The sequence below is a fragment of the Solea solea genome, chromosome 4 (assembly GCF_958295425.1).
Source record: "Solea solea chromosome 4, fSolSol10.1, whole genome shotgun sequence".
Taxonomy (NCBI): Eukaryota; Metazoa; Chordata; class Actinopteri; order Pleuronectiformes; family Soleidae; genus Solea; species Solea solea.
The window spans coordinates 4,920,300-4,945,168 of NC_081137.1; the positions used below are offsets into that span (position 1 = coordinate 4,920,300).

Here is a 24,869-nt window from a genome sequence, read left to right on the forward strand (position 1 = left end):
AGAAAACTAAAACACTTTTGCCACTTTTCCTGTGCAAGTGTTTCTATCTTTTTCATCTTTTATTTTCCTTCCTCTCCGTTGATAAACGCTCGACTTCACTTCTGGAATAAAACACAGACTCGGTGGAGCTGGTTTTCGCAGACACGTCCTCGATCTAAGGAGGCACTTCCAAACCACAAAACACACATGCAGATTATGACAAACAACAGGGACACGTTTTGCACGGAGCAAAATGGCAAGGTAGAAACAAATTGGAACCCGGTTTCCGTTAAAAAACTTCACTCCCTTCTGTCTCCTCATTTTTCAAAACTGATGCCTTTCTGGGGAACTGACAAACTTGACAAATGTGGCTCGCTGTCAGCAACATCCCACCATTTCATTAGTGTTGCCACATCGCGGCGGACTCTGGCGTTGTTGGCCGGTGCATCAAGTGTGTCACACTTATCCTTTTCCAAATCTCACGCCTCGGGGGAGGTCGTGTCCAGCAAGCACGTCAACACAATCCCCGCTAACGGGGCGCAGTGGCAACTTGCGGGGTCTAAATCCGGACGTGCGCGGAAAAGGGCAGCAGCAGAGTTTAGGAGACAGATATCGATGTTTTGACTTAAACAGCTTAGAGCAGACTTTACAGAGTCAGTACAGTCTTTTCATGCTGCACAGGGAGTTCAGTCGGCGGCTTTGCAGAAAGAGCCCTGTGACTTATGCAGCTTCTGTATCTCTGGAACTCTTAAAACGTACAATAACAGTTTTTTTATAGTGGTATTTGGCCCCAAATGTAAATTCAGCGTCTACTGGTTGAGTTTCCTTCCCTGTACTAGTCCGCTGTTGCCAGATCTGTCTATTTTAAGCAGCGTTGGGCACCTTGTTTTCTTGCCTGCAGTTGCTTATTTGGGTTTGCTCCCGTTTCTCTTCACTAAAACAAATTATGCCTAATATGTTTAATTCCTTCTTTAAGGCTCATTTGCCCAGATGATGTGTTAACACTGCGCCGGTGTCAAAAACTGTCGCCCTTTATTGGAGGTAGAGGTAGAGGTAATCATCTGATCCATTGTTAAATGGATTGTTAAATTCAAAATATTGATCCTAGAGCCGAAATACCTTGCCGCATGAGCGCGCCGATGCCGAACCAGAAGCTGTTGAGCAAGGTGAAATTGTTCTGGATTAGATTGGAGGACGGGTTGCACGGGTGCGGGTTGTACCACTCGTATGGAGTAAACCTGTAACGACAAGAAAAGAGAAGAAGAGATGATAAACAGAACACAACATCACTTTAGTACAGCCTTCCAATCGACACTTCACCCGGGTCCTTTCTCTCACACCTTACACGCTGCATCTGAGAGGGAAGCGAAGGTGACAATAGCAACCATGAGGACAGCCAGTCATTTTTAGACGAGCTCAACGGAAATAAAAAATGATTCCTACAGGTCAAGTGTGTAATTATATCTAATGGTGGGACTGCAGGGTGTAACAGAGCACTCCAATGTTGGCCCCTCCCATTTCCAAGTGCATACGGTGGCCTTCACATGTCAGAAGGGATGCTTTTTTTTTTCCTCTCACCACTTTCCCACTTACTCTTCCATCCATCAAGCTATTGTTGAAACATGGCAACATATACACTCCTACAGACGTACATATTGTATTTATTGGAATAAACCCTCCTAAATGTCACACATTGGGCCTTTAAGTAAAGTATAAAGCCCATTGGCACAGACCTCTTGGGATTCCTGTCGAGTATATTCTTTCACAATGCTCATTGCTGCTACAAATCATGGAGTCCCTCCATCCTTCAGAAAGTGGATATGTGCAGTTCAGCAGTCAGTCAGTCATACATCATCTCCTCATCACAAGCACCAATCCATCTTCTTACCTGGCGATCACAAAGAGCACACAGCTGACCCCAGTGCAGGCCAGCAGCACATACATCCAGATGTCTGGAGACAGGGGATTGAGGAAGGAGAACACGCCTGGGTTGGTGCCGTTGGGCTTGCGGTACAGGATGCTGATGCCCAAGGTCATGAAGGGTTTGGAGAAGTCGATGACTTTCTCTCTGACGTAAGTGATGGTCAAAGGAGCCACAGCGAGGTCCGCAACCTGCGACGCGCCAGGCAGAGCAGGTATTGCATGAGGCCCACGTACGAAATGAACAATTGAACGACGGAATACAACTCACGTGGTCGATCAGCTCTCGCACCATCCCGCTCCACTCCCCCTTGTCATTCTGCGCTCCGTATTTCCCGTCGGCCACCAGTCTGACTTCATACGTAAAGCCCAAGATGTTGGAGAGCTCTTTCAACAAGTCCAGACAGTAGCCCTCGAAGCGATCGTTACCCGCCAGCTCCTTGTCGGACTTTCTATACATCACGTATGGGTTTTCCTGTAGAACAAGGACAATATAAACTGCAAATGCAAATTTTCTGGGGATTCATTTTGAATAAGTACATGCATATTTATATTCTGACCTTGATTTTAAATGTGGGTTTTTTTAAAGTTATGATTACACAATAAAAAATTCTGTTTATGCAAATGATTCAACTGTTTTCTACACCTACAACCAGAGTAGGGAAATTGGCGAGTGCTCGGGGCAGAAGCTTTTAAAAATAATAATAAAAAAAAAATGCCGTAGCACAATCTATTGAGTAATCCTACACAATTGTTGTAGGATTACAGATTACATATGTTAGAAATTGTAGGAATGTATTATAGTAAAGTGATTGTTTGTTTGTTTATGCTTTTTTTTCATCCGTCATGCAACATAACTTGATAAATGATAGTTTTTTTGCATAGATCTTCCATTATATCCACTTTAAATTGGTATACCAGTGCAGCTGGTATTACATTTTATTATATGTGGTATTTAAAAGGGTTTTAATAAGTGTCAAATGTGGTTTGGGAAACAATGACTGAATATTTGATCAAATTGCCCCAAAACATATTCCACAGGGGCAAAAAAAAAACCCTCCCTAAATGTCATACTCTTACTTACAACCCCTCACTCTAATGTCCCTCTGTACACCCGCCCCTCCTTCACCCTCACCAGTATGGTGGTGACGATAAGAGTCCTGTTCGCCAGAGAGTCCGTCACATTGTTATTCTTGTCTCGGTTGGACTTCTCCATCAGTTTCATCCCCTTGTACGAGTTCCACACAGCAATCTGGAGAGGTAAACGGGGCTTCAGACGGAGCGGACCACATACATTCTGTTTTGATTGGGATCACGGGAAGCTGGAGGAGTCACCTTGGAGGCCGGAGCATTGAGTATTCTTGATATTTTTGTTTTTACCATTTCAAACACACGTAGAATGATTAAGTCTTAACGGGAAACAAGAAACTGATCAAGTATGCAGCATATTAATCATACTTTCTGTTCCGTCAAACATGAAAAATTAGGTTAAAAAGACCCGACACTGCTGGCTCCTTTTCAAAACCTCTGCTCCATTCACTATTCATTTCCCTTTGCTCAGCTTCGCTCTGATGATTCTGGGCAAAGTGCCGGAAACTTCACTTTATGTACAGTCAATAAGAAAATGAAGAAGTAGTTTGTTCAACGAGGCGAGCTGCTGAATGGGTATATCATTCCTGTTGTGTGCCCGTGATTTATCTGCCTCGCGTGTTTTGATCGTATATCCCGAGGAAAAGCAAACGCTTTCGTTCACCGCGAACGCGGAGATGGCAATTTCTGTATGATGAATTATTGCTTTCAATTTGGCACCGACATCTGTGAGCCCTTATCTTTGATTATGTTTTAATCTGGTCAATTAATCATTTTAGTCTTCTTTTTTTTTTTTTTCCCAGATGATCGCTTATAAGAATTCGCTAAATTTGTTTTTTAATGCGACAATAAATTGGACATCTTTATGTTTAGTTGCAAAAAAAGACTTTTAATGAGACTGGGATTTTAGGAGATCTGATATTTTACAGACTAAACGATTAATTGATGATAAGGGTAAATAAAGGAATAATCTATGATTAAAAAAAACCAAAAACATCTGCTAGAAATCACACCCGCAGTGATGGTATGACTAGAGAAGTGTTGTATCACGGGAAAGAGACGACGACTTGTTACTCTATCGTCACAGCAGCTGCAAATGGGATCATCAAACAAGCTGGTATAATCTGGACAGTTAGCAGATTAGCGGCGTCGTCTGGCAGCTGGATTTTCAAATCCCCTCGGTCAAAAGCAGAGAAAAGGTCAAGTGGGCTCATGACACCGATGCAATGGAGTCGAGGGCATTAATAGATCAAGATTCATTGGTAATAGAACTAAGTGAATGAGTGGGACAGGATTTCCTTCTTTTGCTTTTCAGTCCGGGAGCAGAAAGTAGAGAATTTGGATATTTTCTTATTACTCTTATCACAGTACTTATTTTTCCACAGTATTGTTTGCTTTTTCAAACAGGTCTACATGGGATTACCTTTCCAAGAAGATAACATGCTTGCACCTTCTTCTGCAGATAGCAAATGTTCTCCCCTTATAACCTCACCAAAAGCACACACTACATCTCCTCCATGACACTCGTGCAAAGGTGCGCTCTTTGCACGAGTCCATAAATCTGTCTTATCTTCAGACACAGCAGATGAGCAACGCGGCGAGCGAGGTTTTCGAATGAATTCATTGTATTGTCCTCAAAGTAAAAGATAAACGGGGCAAAGTAGAAAGGATCGTTGTAGTTTGGTTCCCAGACTGTGCCGTTTCATGATGTAGAAGAGCATAAATTGGGCAGACATCATCTTCTGTGAAATATCAAGCGCATAAGTCAGCCTGAAGTTGAGGTAATAAAAGAATCGGAGTGCGCCAATGAAATCAATGCTAAAATACAACCCAGGATGACTGCACAAAAATACAGTCATCATTCCCACGTCATGGATTTACAGGGTGAAACCTGGCAGATTTACCGTGCCTCTCAGCGCGGCTCCTGACGACAGAGTGTGCCATAAAAACTGACAGAAATGCTCTCTCTCATATGCCGGGAGTCAAACGGTATCTATGAATCCTTAAGCTCTTCTCCATCCACAACCAAATCAGAGTGGAAAACCGTGACTGCAAGTCAAGAGTGAGAGAGTGAGAGAGAGGAAGCCGTAAAACGTCAACGGTATCAAGAGAAAATCATTTATTACCCCGGAGACTCTCACTCTGTTTCGTCCCATCATCCTCTTCAGATTCTTTAACACTCCAGTGCCCAAGAACTAACACAACTGACACAACTGATAATTCATTTTTCATGACCAAAAAAAGTGAGGCACTTGCATTTAAAGACACTCGAAAAGAAGGGATCGCGCTTCTGCACCTCGACTGGAGACGGACGAAGGGGAAGAACGACGATGCCAACGTTTGACAGTGTGTCTGAGAGAATGGATAAAACCAACATCCACTCTCTCATTCACTGTTTATTTCAAGGTGATAAGCAAAGGCATCACATATAAAGGAAATAGCAAAGCTAAGTGCTGTCTGTCTTTTTGAACACTATGTATCCAAGTCTGCAATAAAGTGCTATCTATTCATTTGTGTACTAGAAATCAGAGCTGAGGAATAATTTAATAAAAATAGATGATGAAACAGGAAGTTAGCCTTAACTTTGTCAACCAGTTTCGGCGTGTAACTTCCTGTTGTCTAAAAAACGAACCAAAAAACAAACTAGTAGACAAAATGAATAGGAGAGAATACCTGAAAGTAGTGACTGGGACTATAGACTACTGATGTCATAGGGGAGAAATATAGAATTTCTCCATAGATTTAATTAAAAAGTATAATTTTTGAACATTCAACATTCATGAACATTCAACAAAAAAGCAGGTTTCAGGCACTTCTGCTTCTGCTTCTTTTTTTTTTATTAAATACAGTCTAACGCGGTGTCAGATGAAATCTGCTTCTTTCAATTGTCCCGGCTGTCATCTCCGCTGCAATTAAACACCGTCAGCCTCTGTCAGGTCAACGTAACGTGCGACTGCGGTGGAATAGTGAAGTGCATTAAAAAGCTGCCATGTATTTGCACAAGTGTGGGGAGCTGCCGGATCAATCCACCCTCTAATTAACCACAGCCACCTGCTGCATTATATTAAAACTGCAGGAATTAACTTATTTTATTGTTTATTATGAAACCACTTTCAACAAAAACTGATGTAATACTTTCTACGGATGCTGATAAAGTTTTGACAAGTGTCAAGAGCCATGGCCCGCGGACCCAAACATGGAGAGTACCCAAATGTCAAATATAGTACATGGAGCTGCTGTACACAAAACCGGTGGAGAGAAACAAAGTTGACAAGCCAAGGAGCGGGGAGGTGCGAGTGTGGCATACAGAGTGAGGGAAGAACCAGGGAGAAGAGGAGGAGGAGGAGGAGGAGGCGGACGACACAAAGGTTGCGGACCAGACGAGGCACAAACGCGGCACAAACCTTGATCCACCGCTTCGTGAGGCGACTTCCGGCCTCCGCGTTACCCTTTTGAAAATGCGAAGAGGGCGACGTGAAGCACAGACAGTGTGGAGAGAAATAATCAGTCGTTGTGAGTAATCCAAACCAAATTATCAATGTATGGAATGGAAATCCACATTTCTGTGTCTTCCACACACACACACACACACACACACGCGTTAATGGAAAGAATCAGCCAGCGTGGAAGCCGCATGAGAGTCGTGTAATAGGCTGTTCTAGGCCTCTGTGCTCACCCTGGCAGCTCCGTCTTCTTTGAGGCTGATGATGTCCAAATCAAAGTCTCTCCTCAGGCCATCTGTCTTATTAAGAACAATGTGTCCTGTCAGTCCGTCCCACTGTGCCTGCGGAGGAAGAGACGTAGAGGGGGAGAAAGAGAGGGAGAGAGAGAGAAGTGGGAGATGCCGTCTGAGTTTCTTGTGAGTGAGGAGAGCGTGATCGAGGAGGAGGAGGAGGAGAGTGATGAAAAGACAGCGGCGAGGCTCGCAGGGTCACATGAGGGGAAGGCTGGAAGCCGTCAAAAGATTCCTCTGTGCCACAGTCACAGTAGACGTGCACAAACTATGATATTTCAAAATTTAGGGAGGTTTTTTGGCAGAAATGTAATATATTCCCCATAAGCATGTTAATACAAGAGAATAATCACTTTACATAGTGGTTCAAAGGCTTAGAAGGCCACTGTTCCATGATGAGCTTGGGAAAGGGACGAGTGAGTGAAGGAGTCCTTCATGTGTTATAATCTGCTGTCTCACCAACAGATGTCACTCATTCTTACACGCTGGAACCCTTAAAATGCACAGCTTATCTATAAATGCGAGGGATGTCATGACTTAATCGCACAACTGTCCAACGGTTCACCTGACAGGTGAGTTACCAAGGACTTTGGTGATGTTTGGATAAGAAATGCAAGATATATCGGTTCGAAATGTGGCATAGAAATCATTAAAAGTGCCTCTTTGGCCCGCTCTCTCACAGCACACACCCAATTACTATCCAATCTGTCATTATTATTATTAAATCATTATCTGAATATATGCATTTATGTCTGATGTAAAAGGTTTAAAAGAAATATCTTTAAAAATGCAAAAAAAAGGAAACGTTTATTGATCATATTCATCATTTTTCAAGTCAACAGTAGCTTTTTCATGGTGATGGTTGATTTTGTTATCTGTATATTAACAATTTTATAATAATGTATAATAATAAGTATTATTATATAAATAGACAAATATAAAATAATAATTTATTTATAATAATAATAATTTGTTATCTTATAATGATAAGATAAACATGTCGTCTCAAACCTCCAATGTCCATGTTTTTAAAATGAGCAAATACTTTTTTTTCGGGAATGCACAAAAAGGTGACCACAAATAAAAAATTATAAAAAAAAAATATAAAATAAGGAGATAAAATGTTTCCATCTAGTTTTATAGATTTATAGATTTTATTAAACATATTGTTTAATTTCAAACAACTTTGTTCATACATATGTGGGAGAATAAATACAGAGGTGGCTTAAATTTAAAACATGATCAAGTCACTTCCACCTTATCCAAATTCATTCGGAGCCGGAACATAATTGAATGCTTTGCCTCAAACTGGCCTCCCCCCCCTTTGGAAGTAAAATGGCTTCACCATGAATAAATGCAACTTGTTAAAATGCTAAAAGGCTTAAGGCTGTTACAAAGTCCTGCAAAGAGCACAAAGTAAATATATGCGGCCAAAAAAAAGTCTTCCTTTCCTCGTGTAAAAAAAAGTGAGGAAAAGGTCCCGATGACCTACGAGTCCTCAGGAAGAAAAATAAACACGCATATTGATACCGTTGGAGAATTTCAAATATGACAATCCTTTGTGGGTTTATACGCTCAGAGAATAACAAAATAATAATAAAATCTACTTTTGTTACTGCAGAAATAGTCGTAGAACACACAGGTTCGTTCATTTCAATTTTTGAATGAAAGCTTTTACCCTATATTCAGCTCTCTCTTGTCAACAGTGTTTTTTTTTTTAAATGAGTGTGGTGTGTGTGATATATTACTGCTTCTCACAATCATCAGTGATGAATAGCCCGGCGACGATGCTTCAAAAGGATGCACAACACGAAAAAGATGAGAAAAGAGACTGTGATGAACAGAGAGACAGGGAGGGCAGGGCTGTGAGGTGGTAAATATGAGGGGACTGAATAATAATGTTCCCTCTCCGTGGCAGGCAACAGTCCTCTGGATTTAACACTTAGGAGATCAAAACACTCGCGCATCAAAGGCCTAAATTCTGTCTGTAGGCATCCACGTCTGACAGTCTGACAGTCATGAGAACATAAATGCCGGATCATTTCATGTCGCGTGCACTCAGGAGCAAAGCAGAGCCCGGCACACTTGACCTGTGTGATGCAATATACTATTATCAGACAGCTGGAGTGTAACATAAGGGGGGTTTATTGGCAGATATTGACGATACTACCCATACGAATGTTTGTATAAGTGACTTTAAAATAAACTATTTATACGTACTTTAGACAAGAACCTTGCTTTTTAGAGGCTGCCGTCTTGTGCCGCAATGTTTCTACGTCTTTTCTTGTCCAGAATCATATTGTGCTGCATTTCCCATCCTAACAATCAAAGTCAGCACCGGCGCCCCGAGTAAGTCGCCTGCCAAGTTTGGACTGCAGCCCGAAATAGTTTTTTAAGCATGTCCATGTTGTATCTGATGTGATTTATTTTTTGGCAGTCTGGACAGCTAAAAAAAAAAATAACTTGATTCAAACCATGAATGCGAATCTGACCGGATTTTTACAGATCAGTTTCAGTCCGAACATCTCGGATTTCAAAGTGTCGGACGACAGCAACAACTGCGGCGTAGATACGGAGAGACGGGATAAAAGCATGGAAGTCAACAACAGAGAGAGTACGTGCCTGCAGCCATCGCCATTCCAACTCAACTAGATATCTGATCTGATCACACGCTATATTTAATGTGAACGGTAGAATCGGAAGATCAGATTCTGATCAGGTATGCCTTCAAATCCGTAGGCCATAGATTTTCAGTGGCACCATAGACGTCTCACTCCTGAGGTCACGAGTTCTCTTGTGATTCGAGTGCGACACTGACCTCCTTGAAGAGGTTCATGAAGCGCGGTCCGAAGCGCCAGGGCTTGTGGCGGTGACACTGCAGGGAGCTGACGGTCATCTGCGTGGCTCGCTGAGACGCCACGGCCACCATGAACACGGCGTCGTACATCAAGGCCGCGTCCGTCTGTGGAGGCGGCAGCGAGAGCGAGAGGTTGATTTGATTCTTTTCACATATAAACAGAGGCAAGAGCGAGTCTTCACGATGAAACTAACGCAAATATCACTGGTCATTTCTGCTTTGGCATTTTCATCACGCTGAAATACAGCTCCTATAAAGACTGAGCTTAGCAGATGTTTCTGGTTTACAGCTGTATGCAAAATGGGCGTGATTGGAACTCGCCTGAGCAGGTGTCTGCAACGACAATGTAACATTTCCATGAAATGGAAACAGGAAGCTTACTGTCATGACTCCATCCATCAGGCCACTCTCTTGTTTAGGACCCTGCAGTCGCTCCGCGGCCCACTTTTCCATCGTCGACGAGACCCACGGGTCGTCTATGTTCAGCAGTCTGAAGCCCGTCATGTTGACCCCACTGTAGCGGTACGGCTCCAAATCCAGTGCAAACAAATCCTGAGAGAGAGGTCAGGAGGTTAAAACTCGGTTTAGATTAAGAGTCAAGAGGTTCAGATTATGTTAAAGGTAAGGCATGAGCTCGGTTTTACTGTCGAGTGCAAACTTCTCACCAGAGTTGTGAAGAAAAAGTGGTAGTACTCTGTCATCATTCCCATAGAGGAAAGCTGCGAAGGAAGAAGAAGAAGAAGAAGAAGAAAAAAGCAATTTAAAAAAATAAGGCATGTTGATTTTAAATATTGATGTTCTCCCACACTGCAGCGACACTGTCACATCTGCAGAAACGGAAGCGATTCTCTTTTACATTAAATATCCATCCGTGTATCCTTGGGAGCCTGACTCTGGGCGGGAGGCGAGGTCGACACTAGACAGGTCCCCCAATCCATCACGGAGCAAACAGCCGTCCATGCCAACATCAACACGCACAGTCTTCAATTCATTTTCCAATGTGCACGTCTTCCTTCCAGCCACATCACTGGACTCTGCACTGTCCAGACTTTGCACAATAATTTTACACTTTCATTCAAATATTTTCTGCATAGATGCCCTTACATTTTTATACTTGTCATTTTTAGTTAGTTTAGTTTAGTTGACATCAAATTCAAGCACTTTTCAAGCACTTTTCCAGGGACCAATTTCCCCTCAAACTCGTGGACCGAACGTGCTGACACAGCTTGAGATGAGAGGGCAACCTGTAAGAGCCACTTCGCCCCTGGCGTCCACTTTTATTGATTTGCCGCGCGCTCTGCATCTGGACAAGTGATTGTCCTTGGGACGTCGGTCAAAGTCAGCCTTTGTACTTTTCTTTGGCGAAACCGGAGATGTTGGAATTTGCATTTCTCAGGCGTCACATCATTCGCTCGCTCTTGTTTTAAAAGGTCACTCGCTCATTGTTCTGCACGGAGTCACGCGTCCGACAGTGGACGGTGGCCACGACGCCGCCAGTAATTACGACGCGACGTTTGTTCTTTGTCGGCCTCGTCTGCGTACATCAAATATCAACTTCTTTCTTGCACACAATTCAATGACCCATGTCCATTTAAGGCGATTTTTAAAAACTTTCAAGGGCTTTGAGAAATTTGTACCCTGTATATCTTATTTTATTAATATTTAATTTATATGACTAATTCTTCTTTGAAGGTGCTGTAGCTTAAATATTTCCCAGTTTTGGGAGGGAGGCTGGGACTGTCCATCTACAGCCATGGTTCTCAAACTGTGGTACGTGTACCACCAGTGGTACCCAAGCTTTCTCTGGTGGTACTTGGAGGAAAATCCGAAATACTGTTTTACTGTTTATACCAGGGTATGTGATCGGAGTGGAGCTGCGTAGAAAATGGAACAAATAACAAAATATTTATAATAAATGAAAATATAGTCCATCTTAATCTAATGTCACTACACCAGTGTGTGAATAAATCTGCCTGTGCCTGTTGGTGATACTTTGAGAGCTCAATATTTTGAAAACACTTTATATTAAGGAACTAGGTGCTTACTAACATGCATAAGTAGCATACTAGCCCTTTATTAGTAATTATAAAGCACGTATTAGGACCTTATTCTACCTCTATTACAACATGAATTAAGAGTTTTCCCTGATTAAGGTGTTAATACATGCTTAATAATGACTAATAAAGGGCTAGTATGCTACTTATGCATGTTAGTAAGCACCTAGTTAATGGTGAATATGTGTTCCTTGATATAAAGTGGTACCAATATTTTTTCAGCTGGTATTTGGTATAAAACCTTTGAGAACCACTGATCTACCAAAAAAAACAGACACATTTCACTTATTATCACTTAGGTGTTATATTTTCTAATTGCCTCCATGCAAGCACAGCATTGGGCAAAACACGATTCAAGAAAAGAAACTTATCTTTGACAAATAAGTGGGAAAAAGTCCATTTATGTCATAAACTACAGTGTCTTATGGAGTTAAAGGAGCTTCCTCCAAACTGCAGCGAGCAGAAGCCCATTTAAAATATTGACAGCTAAACGAAGAAGTGCCACTTTATCTCAAAGAGGCAATTTAACAACTTTTTTTTTCTTTTTTCTTTTTTTTATCACATCTCTTAATGGCTTCCATTTAAATCTCAATGAAAGCCTTGGTAAACAAGGTAATAGGTTCCGAAAGATTTACGACGCGGCATAAAAAGACACTCTGTTAAAAGGAATCATTAAATGTGTTGTCCCCAAATGACTCATAAATGTGTTGTAAAAACTAAAAAAAAATAAAAACTGCGTTCAAACCTGTTTCAGGAGCTCGGCAGCCATGCGATAGGAGCAGTCGAAGATGATGAAAAACTCCTTGTCTTTCTTCAGCTCCTTGAGCAGTGGGCGGGCGTCCTGGTTACCCGGAGTGAGCTGGCGGATCTTGACCTTCAGGTTGAGCTTTGCAGGAGCTTTGATCAACTCCTGCATCCGCATCAGACCTACACAGCAGCAGGTCACAGCTGTCAGTCAGCCAACCACACACACACAAGACATACCAGGTCTTCCTCAAGGACACTCACAATTCCTGTCCACAATACGGCAGCTGTCCTCAAATAACTGCCCAAATTTAGTTTGAATTCACTTTCTTGGTTAAGGAATCTTTTAAGTTTATCAAACTTTTCTTTTTAAAACTTTTTGACAACTTGATCTCAACTCAACACAGGATTAAACTGCTCAACGTATGATATTAGCAGTTTAAACGTGTTATATCTTGTGAAGCAAACACATTCAGATGGCTGCAATTAACAATTTAAATTCAAAATAAGTTTGTTTTTTTTAACCTTTTAACACCGAGCGTATCGCTGACAACACGTTGGCACAAGCACACTTTGCATTACCGTAATTATGCGACGGTTTCTGAAAGCTGAGAAGTGAGACATTAAAGCCAACAGGTGGTTATTACGGTAATTTCACTCGTTTTTCTAGATAAACCTTGTTTTTCTCCATTTCAAATCGTCAAAACAGTATGTTAACATGCAGTAAAATGTAAATAACTGCCAGATATTGGAAGTTATTCTGGAAAACTGGACAAAAGTACTTAGTTACAGGACATTCTCTGGTCCTTTTATGGTTAAAATAAGAAAAACAAGTCCAGACGGACATTTTGAGGCTTAGATGTTTTTTAGTAGTTGTCTTAAAACTGTAGTGCAGAGTATTTTAAAAACTGTCAAACGTGTTCACAGATTGCTGATTAAGTCCATGAGTGGCACAGAGTGGAAATATTTCTCAGTGTTTTTCAGTACAACGACGTTTAGATCTCCCGTGCTGCACAAAGGAAGGGATTAGTTTAATGTCCATACAGACAGACGCAACGAAAACAACAAAGTGAATTCTACTGCACCAAAAAACAACTGTTTAACTGTTTGTCGAGATAAATGCTTCTCATCCCTGCCTGCTGCTGTGCTGCTGCATACACACAAACACTCCCTCAGTCAGGTCTAACCCTCAAAATGTCCATCTGGAATTTATTGCTCCTTTTAACCATAAAAGGGCCAGAAAATGTGCTGTGAGTCAGTGCTTTTGTCCATTTTTTCCAGAATAGCTTTCAATATCTGGCAGTTATTTACAATTTGCTGCATGTTAAAATGCTGTATGAACAATTTAAAATGAAGAAAAACGCTGTCGTTGTTCTTGAACACCAGATTACATTTGAAATTTGAACAGTTTAAAAGATATTTAAAGTAACATTTGTTTGAGTTTCCAAAAAATGGACATGATGTACAGGCCCTTTTTCAACTCTCTCCACTCCGGTGACAAAGATGCGGATTCTCTGGCTTCCTGCAGTAATGCGAGTGAAATTACCGTAATAACCACATGTTGGTTTTGACCTGCAAGAGTTGGAATTTTTCCCGCACAAACCATCATGTAATTACGGTAATGCAATGTGTGCTTGCGCTCGGTGTTAATATACTTATTATTTCTGCTCACAAAGACCAAACTGAGGCAGAATAATAACAAAAATCACCAAACGTTATGCACTGCAGCGTCAAACTGAATGGATGAACTCATTTGTCTGTTTGTCAGGCCTCTGTGGATGGACTTGTCAACTTAAATTTCATTACACTTTCATAGTTAGAGTGTTGGCTCCAGGTTTTATCACCACCCCCTCTCGTCCTATTTTTGAACCTGAAAAGACAGGAGTTTAATTTGGACACAATTTGTCAAGACACATTATAAATGGAGGTTGGACTTCTGAGAACTTAATAACTCGTGTTTCCAAGCGTTTAAGATAAGACATTATTTCACATGAATTGATGGAGGTATTCTCATTTTACCGCGCACCCTTTTTTCACCCCAGTCACATCAATTCTGCACACGCGTGTGTGTAATTGTGCAGGTGAGTGTCGATGTGACATTTTGGGAAAAATAAACATCTGATCAAAACTAAAAGGAGGAGAGAAAAAATCCATATCCATAAACTATGACCTTTCAACGGCGGCATTTAACATTTTTCTGGGCAGTGGGCAGCGATCTGTGTGGATTGGAGGTTTAAAAACCAGTGGGCAGCTGTGTGACACGAGGGGCCGGTGCCCTGTCGCAGATTGGGTTCACTGGCCGGTGTGAGTGACGGGGAACAGAAATTGCATTTTGTGAGTTTTTCCAAACGTGACATCTGAATAGACTGTAAAGTCCAGGAAACAAGAGGTGGCACTTTTGACCCATTCTCTCTATTATCGCTTTGCTTCAAATATCATGCGGCGTTATCATGATATCCAATAATGCCGTGCAAAATAACACCGTTACCCGGGTCCACTTCCACAGTCAGGTGGGCAGCTGAGGGAGAAATAGTGATTATTATGATATGATTCAATCTTTTTCTGGGATTTTGGTTATTGTCAAATGATAATAAAATACATTGTATGTGTTTCCTGGTCTCAAAAACATCACAATATTCCATTTTGAGTTACCTATTTCTAAGATGAGCTGTTATAGCCATAAAACCATAGACTGTATGAACAAACAGACTTTCTGTTAAGAAAGTGAAGCCAATGCACAAGTATGTCAAAACCTGTATTCTCTAAAATGACTCTAATTAGACCCCAATCACTGTCATGCGGCCCACCATTTAACATCAATTTAATTATAAGTTATTCTCATCATAAAGGACTTTATGATGAGAATAAGTAATTAAGTGTGTGTGTTCGACCTTCATACTGAGGAGATCAGTTCCTGGTTTCACTCCTCCTTGATCCTGGACTCCGTTGCTCCATTTAAACCCACGCAGATTACAGCTAAACCTTTTCTTCTTTTCTTTTTTTTCTAGATTAATTTTGCGTCCTTAATATGTCTGTTATTGTCAACTGTTGTTTCAGAACAAAACAAATGCTTTTATTTTGAAATTTTACGAACTATGACCACCAATATCAGTTGCCTTTTTCTTTGTCACTTGACGGGCCCCCTCCCTGACCAGTGGCCACCAGGTCATTTGACTTTGACACCCCTGGTGTAAATCTATAGGAAATTAGCTCAACATTTTCCTGAGGAATTTATAATCTCAATGACTAGTTTCAAGTCTTATTCTTAAGACTTATTCTTATTTTTTTAATGCTTTGCAATCCAGAAACTGATGAAGTTTTGCACACTCTAAAAATAAAAAAAACAATTGGCTCCACCTGTGCTGTCCTCGTACACCACTGTGAGCTTCCTCCACTTAAAGAAAGAGACCACGTCCAGGATGGCTCTGGCGATGGCGGTGTACTCGGGGAACAGGTTGATGAAGAACGTGTCCTTGTTGTCCACCGACGGGTGTTTCCAGCGGGTCTGGATGTGCGGCACCTCCAGGGCGTTGCAGATGGACTGAACGGCACTGACCGAGGAGCTGTGAGAAGGTCCGAACACAGCGACCACCCCGAGGGCGAGCTGGTCGCACACTGGTGGTAAAAAAGGGAATTACAGATGCAGATTTTACAGCCAGCAAGTTATTAACAATAGCATTTTTTTTCTTTAATCAGAAACATTTGGATTAATATTTCTTTATTTAATATCTTAAGTTTAAGTACTGTACTTCAGTACAAAATATGAGGTACTATCTTTGTTATACAGACTTTTCTTCATATGATTCTTTAGGTGTTGTTTCTCTTTTCTGAAATATTATGTGTGTATTTATGTCAGCAAAAGTTAATACCTTTTATTTCCCAACATGGTCTAATATCTAATAAAATGATCAGTCCTGGCTGTGGAGACATTAGTACACACCACTTCTTTTAAAAGTATAGATATTTATATGTACTATTTTGTATTTTCTGTGTATTTTTTTTCTTGAATTCCAAATTTGATTATGTATTATCTTGTTTTTTTTACTTGTTGTTATTCAGCAAGTTACTTTGCATGGATGAAGATTTAAAAAAAAAACTTAAATTTACTTATTACAATGAGGAACACATGGAAACATTCATTCATCTATAAATTCCCGGAAAGTCCGTGTGTGTGTTATTCGCATATCTCTTGAACCGATAGTCGGATTGAGTTCAAACTTGACAGGTGTCTCGCTACGGGCACGAGTAAGTGCAGTGCCAAGTTTGACGTTGTTCGGATACGTCACGCAAAAGGTATCGTTGAATATATCGGTGAAAGAAGCACACCATGGCTTTCGCCGCTCTACTGTAGCCACGCCCCCTGTCACTCACACAACACTGTGACGCTGCTCGTCACTTTAAGTTTCTGTTGAAGCAAACTCAACAAACTTTGAAATGTAAGCAGCTATAAGGAAGTCTTAATTAACTTAATGTTGATTTATGCACACAGCCTCCACCTACTTTATGGCTGCCCACAACACTACATCATAATAGAGTGTAATACAAATAAATTAAGTGCTGTTTGCACTCAATGATAAATATGGAGGCGTAATGAGTTAGTGATGGTGTTGTGTCTTTAAAATCATTCTAACCTCTGCGGGAGGCCTCGAAGCCATCGAAGAGGTTGATCCTCTGAATGTCGTAGGTGAGAGTGGTGTTGGGAATCAGGGTCTTGTTGCGGTTGATGTTATTGACGGCGAACTTGAACGCCAGCTCGTCCATGCTCACCAACTCGCTCTCCCGGGTCTCAAAAATGCCACCTGTGCAGAGAAACACAAAGAGAAACCTGAAATCTGAAAAAAAAACGACCATGAGCAGGTGTCGAGATGACAACAGATGTGAAATTGACGGCCGTGTGAGCTCGTGTGCGTGGGCTGAAGCGATTCTGTCGACCTTCGTTCGAAAACATACTTTTTCAACGGGTGTTCTTGCTTTGTGCACAGTGGAAAGTGTCTGAAAGCAACCGAATGAATAACGCGAACAAGGAAAGCGGTCTAATTTGTGGAATCTATAATTATGTCTTCCACTTATTGGGTTTGAATGAACAAAACAAGACACATACATTTCCTCTCATCACACTGGTGTATATGTACTCTGCATAAAAACAACCCGTTAGTTACTAATGAATCCACTTCTTTTTAAGGCAGACAGGAAATTAAAGAGGAGGAACAAACAAGATGGTTCTGAAAATGAAGTGATTCCATCCTGTGCATGGTTCTTCTTTAATATTCCAGACACCGTATTCTAACAAAACACACTTTGTTAAGTCTTTGTGTGTGTGTGTGTGTACTTAATGGCCTCACTAATGGTGACTGAACCACTCTGTAATGCTTTATCAATAAAAGCCATTAAGCAAATGTGGAGTTGCTGCATAAAATAAAATCAACATCTTGTGGAATATCCTTTTAATTTAATGCAGTCATTCAGTAGTCCAGTTATAATTAATGAAAGTTGGAAAATCTATTCATCTATTAACATCCCATTTAGTCTTCCGTGAAAAGCTTTTATTTCACGAATTAATTCTTTACTTTCAAAGTTTCTGAATATTACACAAGACTTAATTAGATGTTAATAGGTGGACATTTTTCCAGAGTGTCTCTCACAAAGCAAAACAATATTTCACAAAACACAACAACCTTTGCCAAAACACTACAATATTTCATAAGATACACGACAAACTTCATCAAAACGCTACAATATTTCACAAAACACAATAACCTTTACAAAAACACTACAATATTTCATAAAATACACGACAAACTTCATCAAAACGCTACAATATTTCATAAGATACACGACAAACTTCATCAAAACGCTACAATATTTCACAAAACACAATAACCTTTTCCAAAAACACTACAATATTTCCTAAAATATACTGCAAACTTTACCAAAACACTACAATATTTCATAAAATACACTACAACCTTTATCAAAACACTATAATCTTTCATAAAATACACTACGACCTTTATCAAAACACTACAATATTTCATAAAATACACTACGACCTTTACAAAAACACTACAATATTTCATAAAATACACTACGACCTTTACAAAAACACTACAATATTTCACAAAACACAACAACCTTTACCAAAACACTACAGTATTTCATAAAATACATTACAAACTTTACCAAAACATTACAATATTTCATAAAATACACTACAACCTTTACAAAAACACTACAATATTTCATAAAATACACTACAACCTTTACCAAAACACAACAATATTTCATAAAATATATGACAACCTTTAGTAAAACACAGCAATATTTCATAAAATACACTACAACATTCACTAAAACACTAATATTTCATAAAATATAAGAACCTTAACAAAAACACTTATATTTCATAAAATACACTACAACCTTCACTAAAACACGACTTCTGTTGACCCAGTCTTTAGGAATCAGCGCCTCATTAGAAAAAGGATCTATACGTCTATAAAGGATGACAGAATGCAGCAGAGATGGAAAGGATTCACTGGACACAGTGAACGGTCAGTAAATCGATAAACCAGACAAGGTCAACAACATGTTTTATATATATCTGCTACATAAAACAGCGCAACCATCTGCTGAATCTAAAATTATCCCCAGTGCTCTGACATAATGAGGGTCATTCCACACAGTTGCTTTTATGCAAGCCAAATCTCCTCGCCGTAAAGAAATCTATAAATATGTTATGTCCACAATAAAAGATAATATTTGTCGTTCCAATTCTTCTAGCTTCAATATTCTATGAGCAGAGAATTTATCTGGCGTCCCCACAGAGTCGAGCAAAATGAAGATGAATATTAAACGGTAGAAGAGGAACAATCTGAATTTTTCTCCGAGGCATACGGTATTATTCTAACGGCTGCAGGGAGAGAAAGAGCTCTGCCATGCAGGTGCACAAGATGACGTCCAAGTTGCATAGTTACTCTTGGTGTGAAAGGACGTGAAATAAAGTCTCTGGACTCCCTGTGGAAGTCAGGTCACATCTATACGCGACTGTGACTTTTAAAAGCCACTTTCCTCAGCATGACAGCAATTTGCTCGGTTGCTAAATGTGATTTTAAAGAAATTGCTGTACGTTCTTTTTCGTTCGAATGCACTTTCCTTTTGCAGCCGCTGTCGCACGACGTGCAAATGACGAGTGGCCTGCCGCAGAGAGACAGACAGACAGACAGACAGACTTGCACCCTCTAATTATGGACGAGCACAGCGACAGCATCATATTCACAGTGATATATAGTGTGTTTTGCTCTGAGGCACCACAGCTCTGCAGATTTACCAGAAATGAGGCATGATGCACGGAAAGCCGGTGATATTTTAAACGCTGCTTGACATAAGGCTTAACTTCAGCACGTATAATATTATTCAAGCAGAAGTAATGTGATTTTAATGTAGTCAGTGGGCTGCTGTGGCTCATTACGGAGCTCAAATGTCACTACAAGAAGAGAGTCCTGGAGAGGATGATGAAAACGGTGCCTCGTAGCAAAGTCCAGTTTTTCAATTCCACAAACCAGACAGTGATAAAAAGTCCCCGGGTGGAGTCGTGTGAGGCGAAATTGGGACTGAAATATTGGCTTATCCCAAAAGGGGGGGAAATGAAATAAACATGGTTAATTACTGCTTCCACATAACAAGGCGTTACAGGATGAGAGGCCGGGGGGGGGGGGGGGGGGGGGCGGGGGGGTGCAAAGACTTGGTAACAGCTGCTGGTCGACAACTAAAAGAGCCTCAGGACACATGCCTTAGTGACTTAGTGTCTTTGCTTTTCAATGCATGCTTAAGGGAATATTAATTTGTTTACAAAACACAAACACCCTTAAACACACACACACACACACACACAGACACTCGACGAGAAGCCCTGGCCCCAAATAAATCCTCGCTAATGAAGCGGCGGCTCATTAGCAATTAAAATCAAAAATCCATTAAGTTTATTAGCATAAAAATGTCACTTCGACCGCAAATTACAGTAATTACCAAGCACAGAACAGTAATGGGACGTTAACCGTGAATGTAAGAACGCCGACGAACGAGTGGACGAGATTTGAACAGATTATGAGGCCAAATTATCCTGTAGTGTGAGGGATTATCAGACGTGAATTTAAGGCCATCGGACACATCAGAGTTCAAATCCTAAGTATTAAACTTTTTGGATATTTACAACTAAAAACGTATCAACAACACTACTGTGTGTCATGTTGTTAAAAATCGCTGCATTGGTGAGGAGAGCGAGTCAGAAAAGACTGTCGAGCAGAGATGGAAAAGTCGCAGACATGTTCCTGATATATGTGAGACTCGAGTAGAGATTTTGTTCAGCATTAAAAATGTCCTTCTGTCCCTGACGGCGGTGAGTTATCAGTGAGTGTCTGGCTTTATAGCAGATCCGTGGGAAATGGCGAGCGGCGCGGAGAAAAACGTCGATACATAATACAACACACACTTAAAAATCCCCCCCCCCCCCCGTAAGTGCTTTTTGAGTCGCACAGTGATATTATACCAATGGAGTCGGTCTTCATCACTTCACAGAGTTATGACCTTTACATTCAAATCAGTTCATCCGTGAATCTGTGCCGGAATTAATGAAACGTATTCCGGTGCGGTATCACATTCACGAGCGTGAGATGTATGAATAAGCGACGCTGTGAAAAGGAAAAACACGATATGATCAATGAACGCCGTCACAGAGATAGACGTCACGCGTGTCTGTGCGTGCGCGAGGAGACTCTCAAATCAATCAACACTCATTTAACTATTTAATTACTATTAATTAATCATGTGCCGTCCTCGCCTGCGGAGCCGTGTGAACTCTGCCGTTAGTTGTGACTGCTGATCTCATAAATGTGCCATTTTTTCCCCTCCTTTTCAAAACAAGGTGTGTTTCTTTCTTTTTTTCCCCCCACTCCCCCTCACAAATGAATTAATGTACCTCGGAGCACTAAAGGCATTCACTCAGCTCTCGAATAATGAGGAATAATTTGCCTCAGGAACACATCCATCTGCTCGACAGGAAAGCATAAATGGGTGTTCAAAGTTTCCGAGGGCCCACAGGACTCCATCAGTGCCTTTTAACATGCGCCTGGGGTTTGCAGGTACAATTTCATCTGCATAAAATACAAGCCTGTGCACTCAAGATGCACCGAGGATACTTTCCAAACACAGGGCAGCTTGTTGTGCTTGAAATTAACGATGAGTGCACGTATAAAGTCTGCGCTTTTCCATTTGCATCACTGGGGATTTCATTTGTTAGATTTTTTTTAGACGGGAGAGCATGTAACATAGAGAAGAGTCCGGAGATCAACACAGGATAGGAGTATTTTTGTGTTTTGACAAAGTCAGTCAGTCAATATCTACCGCTTTATCCTCCACCAGAGGGTCGCGGGGGGTGCTGTGCCAATCTCAGCTACATCGGGCGATAGGCGGGGTACACCCTGGACAGTTCGCCAGTCCATCGCAGGGCCACACACAGATAGAGACAAACAACCATTCACTCTCACACTCACACCTATGGTCAATTTAGAGTGTTCAATTTACCTATCCCCACATTGCATGTTTTTGGACTGTGGGAGGAAGCCGGAGAACCCGGAGAGAACCCACGCACACACGGGGAGAACATGCAAACTCCATGCAGAAAGGCCCCCAACCGGGGCTTGAACCCGGGTCTTCTCGCTGCAAAGCGAGAGTGCTAACCACTACAAATGGTAAAAGTCTAAAATACAAAAACTACAAATGGTAAAGGTCTAAAATACACAACCTACAAATGGTAAAAGTCTAAAATACAAAAACTACAAATGGTAAAGGTCTAAAATACACAACCTACAAATGGTAAAAGTCTAAAATACAAAAACTACAAATGGTAAAGGTCTAAAATACACAACCTACAAATGGTAAAAGTCTAAAATACAAAAACTACAAATGGTAAAAGTCTAAAATACAAAAACTACAAATGTTAAAATTCTGAAAAATAAAAAAACTACAAATGGTAAAAGTCTGAAATACAAAAACTACAAATGGTAAAAGTCTAAAATACACAACCTACAAATGGAAAAAGTCTAAACTACACAACCTACAAATGGTAAAAGTCTAAAATACAAAAACTACAAATGGTAAAAGTCTGAAATACAAAAACTACAAATGGTAAAAGTCTAAAATACACAACCTACAAATGGTAAAAGTCTAAAATACACAACCTACAAATGGTAAAAGTCTAAAATACAAAAACTACAAATGGTAAAAGTCTGAAATACAAAAACTACAAATGGTAAAAGTCTAAAATACACAACCTACAAATGGTAAAAGTCTAAAATACACAACCTACAAATGGTAAAAGTCTAAAATACAAAAACTACAAATGGTAAAAGTCTGAAATACACAACCTACAAATGGTAAAAGTCTAAAATACACAACCTACAAATGGTAAAAGTCTAAAATACAAAAACTACAAATGGTAAAAGTCTGAAATACACAACCTACAAATGGTAAAAGTCTAAAATACACAACCTACAAATGGTAAATGTCTAAAATACAAAAACTACAAATGGTAAAAGTCTAAAATACAAAAACTACAAATGGTAAAAGTCTAAAATACACAACCTACAAATGGTAAAAGTCTAAAATACAAAAACTACAAACGGTAAAAGTCTAAAATACAAAAACTACAAATGTTAAAATTCTGAAAAATACAAAAACTACAAATGGTAAAAGTCTGAAATACAAAAACTACAAATGGTAAATGTCTAAAATACAAAAACTACAAATGGTAAAAGTCTAAAATACACAACCTACAAATGGAAAAAGTCTAAACTACACAACCTACAAATGGTAAAAGTCTAAAATACAAAAACTACAAATGGTAAAAGTCTGAAATACAAAAACTACAAATGGTAAAAGTCTAAAATACACAACCTACAAATGGTAAAAGTCTAAAATACACAACCTACAAATGGTAAAAGTCTAAAATACAAAAACTACAAATGGTAAAAGTCTGAAATACACAACCTACAAATGGTAAAAGTCTAAAATACACAACCTACAAATGGTAAATGTCTAAAATACAAAAACTACAAATGGTAAAAGTCTAAAATACAAAAACTACAAATGGTAAAGGTCTAAAATACAAAAACTACAAATGGTAAAAGTCTAAAATACAAAAACTACAAATGGTAAAAGTCTAAAATACAAAAACTACAAATGGTAAAAGTCTAAAATACACAACCTACAAATGGTAAAAGTCTGAAATACAAAAACTACAAATGGTAAAGGTCTAAAATACACAACCTACAAATGGTAAAAGTCTAAAATACAAAAACTACAAATGGTAAAAGTCTAAAATACAAAAACTACAAATGTTAAAATTCTGAAAAATAAAAAAACTACAAATGGTAAAAGTCTGAAATACAAAAACTACAAATGGTAAAGGTCTAAAATACACAACCTACAAATGGTAAAAGTCTAAAATACAAAAACTACAAATGGTAAAAGTCTAAAATACAAAAACTACAAATGTTAAAATTCTGAAAAATAAAAAAACTACAAATGGTAAAAGTCTGAAATACAAAAACTACAAATGGTAAAAGTCTAAAATACACAACCTACAAATGGAAAAAGTCTAAACTACACAACCTACAAATGGTAAAAGTCTAAAATACAAAAACTACAAATGGTAAAAGTCTGAAATACAAAAACTACAAATGGTAAAAGTCTAAAATACACAACCTACAAATGGTAAAAGTCTAAAATACACAACCTACAAATGGTAAAAGTCTAAAATACAAAAACTACAAATGGTAAAAGTCTGAAATACAAAAACTACAAATGGTAAAAGTCTAAAATACACAACCTACATATGGTAAAAGTCTAAAATACACAACCTACAAATGGTAAAAGTCTAAAATACAAAAACTACAAATGGTAAAAGTCTGAAATACACAACCTACAAATGGTAAAAGTCTAAAATACACAACCTACAAATGGTAAAAGTCTAAAATACAAAAACTACAAATGGTAAAAGTCTGAAATACACAACCTACAAATGGTAAAAGTCTAAAATACACAACCTACAAATGGTAAATGTCTAAAATACAAAAACTACAAATGGTAAAAGTCTAAAATACAAAAACTACAAATGGTAAAAGTCTAAAATACACAACCTACAAATGGTAAAAGTCTAAAATACAAAAACTACAAACGGTAAAAGTCTAAAATACAAAAACTACAAATGTTAAAATTCTGAAAAATACAAAAACTACAAATGGTAAAAGTCTGAAATACAAAAACTACAAATGGTAAATGTCTAAAATACAAAAACTACAAATGGTAAAAGTCTAAAATACACAACCTACAAATGGAAAAAGTCTAAACTACACAACCTACAAATGGTAAAAGTCTAAAATACAAAAACTACAAATGGTAAAAGTCTGAAATACAAAAACTACAAATGGTAAAAGTC

General features: G+C 39.4%; 1 protein-coding gene across 5 annotated transcripts in view; it reads right to left on the bottom strand.

Moving 5' to 3' along the window:
* grik1a (glutamate receptor, ionotropic, kainate 1a) overlaps positions 1–24,869 on the bottom strand; it is a 43,776-nt gene that overhangs the window by 8,372 nt on the left and 10,535 nt on the right. For 3 of the 5 annotated variants that reach the window (XM_058627459.1, XM_058627458.1, XM_058627460.1), the window contains 12 exons: positions 17,008–17,175; positions 15,734–15,991; positions 12,378–12,559; positions 10,244–10,297; positions 9,960–10,130; positions 9,540–9,683; positions 6,665–6,772; positions 6,393–6,437; positions 3,035–3,151; positions 2,171–2,374; positions 1,868–2,091; positions 1,099–1,217 (listed from right to left, as the gene is read on the bottom strand). In XM_058627459.1, the coding sequence (XP_058483442.1) occupies positions 1,099–1,217; positions 1,868–2,091; positions 2,171–2,374; positions 3,035–3,151; positions 6,393–6,437; positions 6,665–6,772; positions 9,540–9,683; positions 9,960–10,130; positions 10,244–10,297; positions 12,378–12,559; positions 15,734–15,991; positions 17,008–17,175 (1,794 nt within the window). The remainder of the gene's footprint in view (positions 1–1,098; positions 1,218–1,867; positions 2,092–2,170; positions 2,375–3,034; positions 3,152–6,392; positions 6,438–6,664; positions 6,773–9,539; positions 9,684–9,959; positions 10,131–10,243; positions 10,298–12,377; positions 12,560–15,733; positions 15,992–17,007; positions 17,176–24,869) is intronic. The other 2 variants (XM_058627461.1, XM_058627462.1) reach the window with 1 other exon arrangement.